The 3,330-nt window shown below is 52.4% G+C and overlaps 1 protein-coding gene across 1 annotated transcript; it reads left to right on the plus strand.

Annotated features, from left to right (window-relative positions):
- Nucleotides 1-608: 608 nt before the first annotated feature.
- Nucleotides 609-2,411, plus strand: RHOV (ras homolog family member V). Its single transcript, XM_044684232.1, has 3 exons — nt 609-816; nt 1,209-1,267; nt 1,968-2,411. The coding sequence occupies exons 1-3, from the start codon at nt 609-611 to the stop codon at nt 2,409-2,411; spliced, it is 711 nt and encodes a 236-aa protein (XP_044540167.1).
- The last annotated feature ends 919 nt before the right edge of the window (nt 2,412-3,330 follow it).

The following is a 3,330-nucleotide window of genomic DNA, read 5'->3' on the forward strand; positions in this document are numbered from 1 at the left end:
TCCTCCTCCCTCTCCTCCCTCTTTCCCTTTGTCTCTCTTTCCTTCTTTTCTTTCCTCCTTTCTTTCCTGCTCCTCTCTCTCTGTCTCTCTTCCTCTCTCCCTTTCCCTCTCCTCCCTTTGTCTCTCTTTCCTTTTCTTTCTTCCTCTCTTTCCTGCTTTTCTCTCTGTGTATCTCTCTCTCTTTGTCTCTCTCCTTCCTTCCTTTCTTCTTTTTTTCCTAGAGGTGTCTCCAAGTTTCTTTGTTTATGCGTGTCTCTTTGTCTCCTTCTTGGGTGTTTCTCTGCCTGGCTAACGTATTTCTGCCAATCGATCTTTTTACAGTGTGGCTTTCCTGGAATCTTTCCAGTAGGGAAATCGCTAGGGGGTGGGAAGGAGATAGACCGGTGGGTTGGGCCAGCGTCCGGCCAGGTAGAATATGCAAAGGAGGAGGTGGACCTATGCTAATGAGCCAAAGGTAGGGAGGCCCGATCAGCTCGGATTTTCCAGAGAGATCTCAGAGCTGTGAGGCTATCGCGGAGCGGAGCCTGTCAGAGAGGAGCCGGGTCAAGGCTAGCGGACTGAGGCCCCCGATCCAGAGCCGGCGCCCCTGCCATACCGGGGAGCCGGCCATGCCCCCGCGGGAGCTGGCAGAGCCGGAGCCGCCTCCGGCCCGGGCCCCGACCCCTCCCCCGCGGCGGGGCAGTACGGCCCCGGAGCTGGGCATCAAGTGTGTGCTGGTGGGAGATGGAGCGGTGGGTAAGAGCAGCCTCATCGTCAGCTACACCTGCAATGGGTACCCGGCCTGCTACCGACCCACTGCGCTGGACACCTTCTCCGGTACTGTTAGGTCTGGGGCTGGGGGTGGGGCTGGGGCTGGACCGGATGAAGCGAGGGGCCCAGGACCACCGTATTGCTAGATAGGCTCCTCTCTCACTGGATGACGGTGGCTGGGAGGAAAGGGAGGCACCCACGGTGCCAAGGGAATAGATCCGCGGTGCGGCACAAAGTCCAGGAATCTCATCTGGGCTCTCATTCTTGTATTTCGCCGGGCTTCATTTTCTCCAGGATCTGGGCCCAAGGGCCCTTCCAGTTCAAGCGTGCTTTGATTCTAGAGACCCTGCCGTGGCGGGGGATGGGGGTGGGGTGTCTAGGAGAGCCAGAAATGGAGAAGGGAGGAATGATTTGGAGGAAACGACTTCCTTGATGACTGAGACTTTCTCCCAATGCAGTACAAGTCCTGGTGGACGGAGCCCCAGTCCGGATTGAGCTCTGGGACACAGCTGGACAGGTAAGAATGGGAACCCTCTGCTTGGCTTTAGGACCCTAAACGGAGTGGAGGCATCCATCAATTAAAAAACAAAAACAAAGCCTTAGCCTCCCTCTTAGAAAAGCCCTAGGCACCCATCAAGCTTTTAAAAAAGATTTTACTGATGCTTTTTAAAAATCTTCCTCTCATTTCCATTGACTCCTCTCCCCGTCTCCCAGTTAGACTGCAAGTATTTATTAAATGCTTACTATGTATCGGGCGCCTTGCTAAGGCCTGGGAATACACATAGAAGCAAAAAGAGTACCTGACCGCTTGGCCCTTCTATTCTATTGGGGGGAAACAACTCATAAAAGGAATCTGGAAAGCTGGAAAGCAGAGCTGGGGAGAGAAGAGAGGGGATGTTGGTTATCATAGAACAAAGAAGCATCACAACTAGGCACTCTTTTGGCTGTGTCTGAAAATGTATGCCACATTACGAACCTATAGTCCACCACCTCTCTGACAAGGCAAGGAAGATACCCATAGCAATACTTCAGTAACCTTTTATTCTCTAAATTCTTTGGTGGGAGATGGGCTGGAAAGGGAAGATTATTAAAGGCACAAAGAAGCCAGTGTTAGCTCCCTCCAGTCTTAGTTGAGAGAGTTAACATTTCCTAGCCAAACCTTTGCCCTATCCCCACAATCCTTTTCCTGACTCTAACCAATTTATTTCCTACCCTAGGAGGACTTTGACCGTCTTCGATCCCTCTGTTACCCAGATACCGATGTCTTCCTGGCCTGCTTCAGTGTTGTGCAGCCTGGCTCCTTCCAAAACATCACAGAGAAGTGGCTTCCTGAGATTCGAACCCACAACCCCCAGGCCCCTGTTTTGCTAGTGGGCACTCAGGCTGATTTGCGGGATGATGTTAATGTACTGATTCAGTTGGACCAGGGGGGTCGGGAGACACCTGTGCCCCATCCCCAGGCCCAGGGTTTGGCGGAAAAGATCCGAGCCCGGGGGTACTTGGAATGCTCTGCTCTGACTCAAAAGAACCTGAAGGAGGTGTTTGATGCGGCTATTCTCAGTGCCATTGAGCACAAGGCTAGACTGGAGAAGAAGCTCAATGCCAAGGGTGTCCGGACACTCTCCCGCTGCAGATGGAAGAAATTCTTCTGCTTTGTTTGAGACCCTGTTTGAGTGGGGAGGGGAGCAGGAGGCTAGAGACACTTGGACCCATGGGGCCATGGGAGACCTTGGAGCTGCTGGCAGGACCAGAGCCTGGGTCACCTTCACCACGTGAGGTGGACCTTTCCTGGTAACTGTAGGAACAGAGAGCTGTTAACTGTTCGCTTTATTTTACCTATTCGGGACCAAGACCTGTAGGAAGGAAGGTACCTGGATTTCGGTTCTGAGGGTCAGTTCATAGTTTAGAAAGCAGCATATTCCTTAGGGTGACAACATAGTCAATAGCCCTGATTTATCAGGGTTTTCCAGCTTGGGCCTCCAAGTCAATACAACTGAAGAAGGAAGAATCTTCACGTGGGTTCCCTCCAGGAAAATGTCAGAGTCCCTTGTGGCCCATAGGTTCTGGTACAATGGAGGGAGAAACTGGCCAGAACATCACGGGACTCTGAACTCTGAAGGCAGCTAGCTGCAATTAAGAAGCTTTGATGATCGGAGAGGATTCTGAAGAACCTTGAGGAAGGTTCTGTAATGGAAGAGAGATCTTTAGAAAAGAGATGAGAAGGAAAGTACTAGAATGATGACCAGAGTGAAGGAGAAGGATCTGAGAACAGGCTGGGAGGAGAGCTTGGGGGACGTTCTACAATGGAATAGATCTTTGGGATCTAGACTGTTTGGGGTGAGAGATAAGGAAGCTAGGAGCAGAGAAAAGAGGGGGAGAGGGAAGAGGTTGTTGCTGAGGGGAGACAGGAGGGGCTTGTCTCCAGCTCCTCCCTAGGTCTGCCCTCAGCCCCTTCTCTGCCTAGGGCCGGAGAGGGAGGGGCCCCCTGGGGCCCTGATGAGAAGAGCTCTCAGTCCTTGTTCAGTACTGCCCAAACTGGCTGGACAGGAGTGGGGGAAGTGAGGACTGAGTCTTGGAGAA

The sequence above is a fragment of the Gracilinanus agilis genome, unplaced genomic scaffold, assembly GCF_016433145.1.
Source record: "Gracilinanus agilis isolate LMUSP501 unplaced genomic scaffold, AgileGrace unplaced_scaffold46596, whole genome shotgun sequence".
NCBI classification, from domain to species: domain Eukaryota; kingdom Metazoa; phylum Chordata; class Mammalia; order Didelphimorphia; family Didelphidae; genus Gracilinanus; species Gracilinanus agilis.

Coding starts and splice junctions, on each gene's coding strand:
- RHOV (XM_044684232.1), top strand. CDS start 609: ATGCCCCCGCGGGAGCTGGCAGAGCCGGAGCCGCCTCCGGCCCGGGCC. Junction 817..1,208: donor TGCGCTGGACACCTTCTCCG/GTACTGTTAGGT, acceptor CTCCCAATGCAG/TACAAGTCCTGGTGGACGGA. Junction 1,268..1,967: donor TCTGGGACACAGCTGGACAG/GTAAGAATGGGA, acceptor TTCCTACCCTAG/GAGGACTTTGACCGTCTTCG.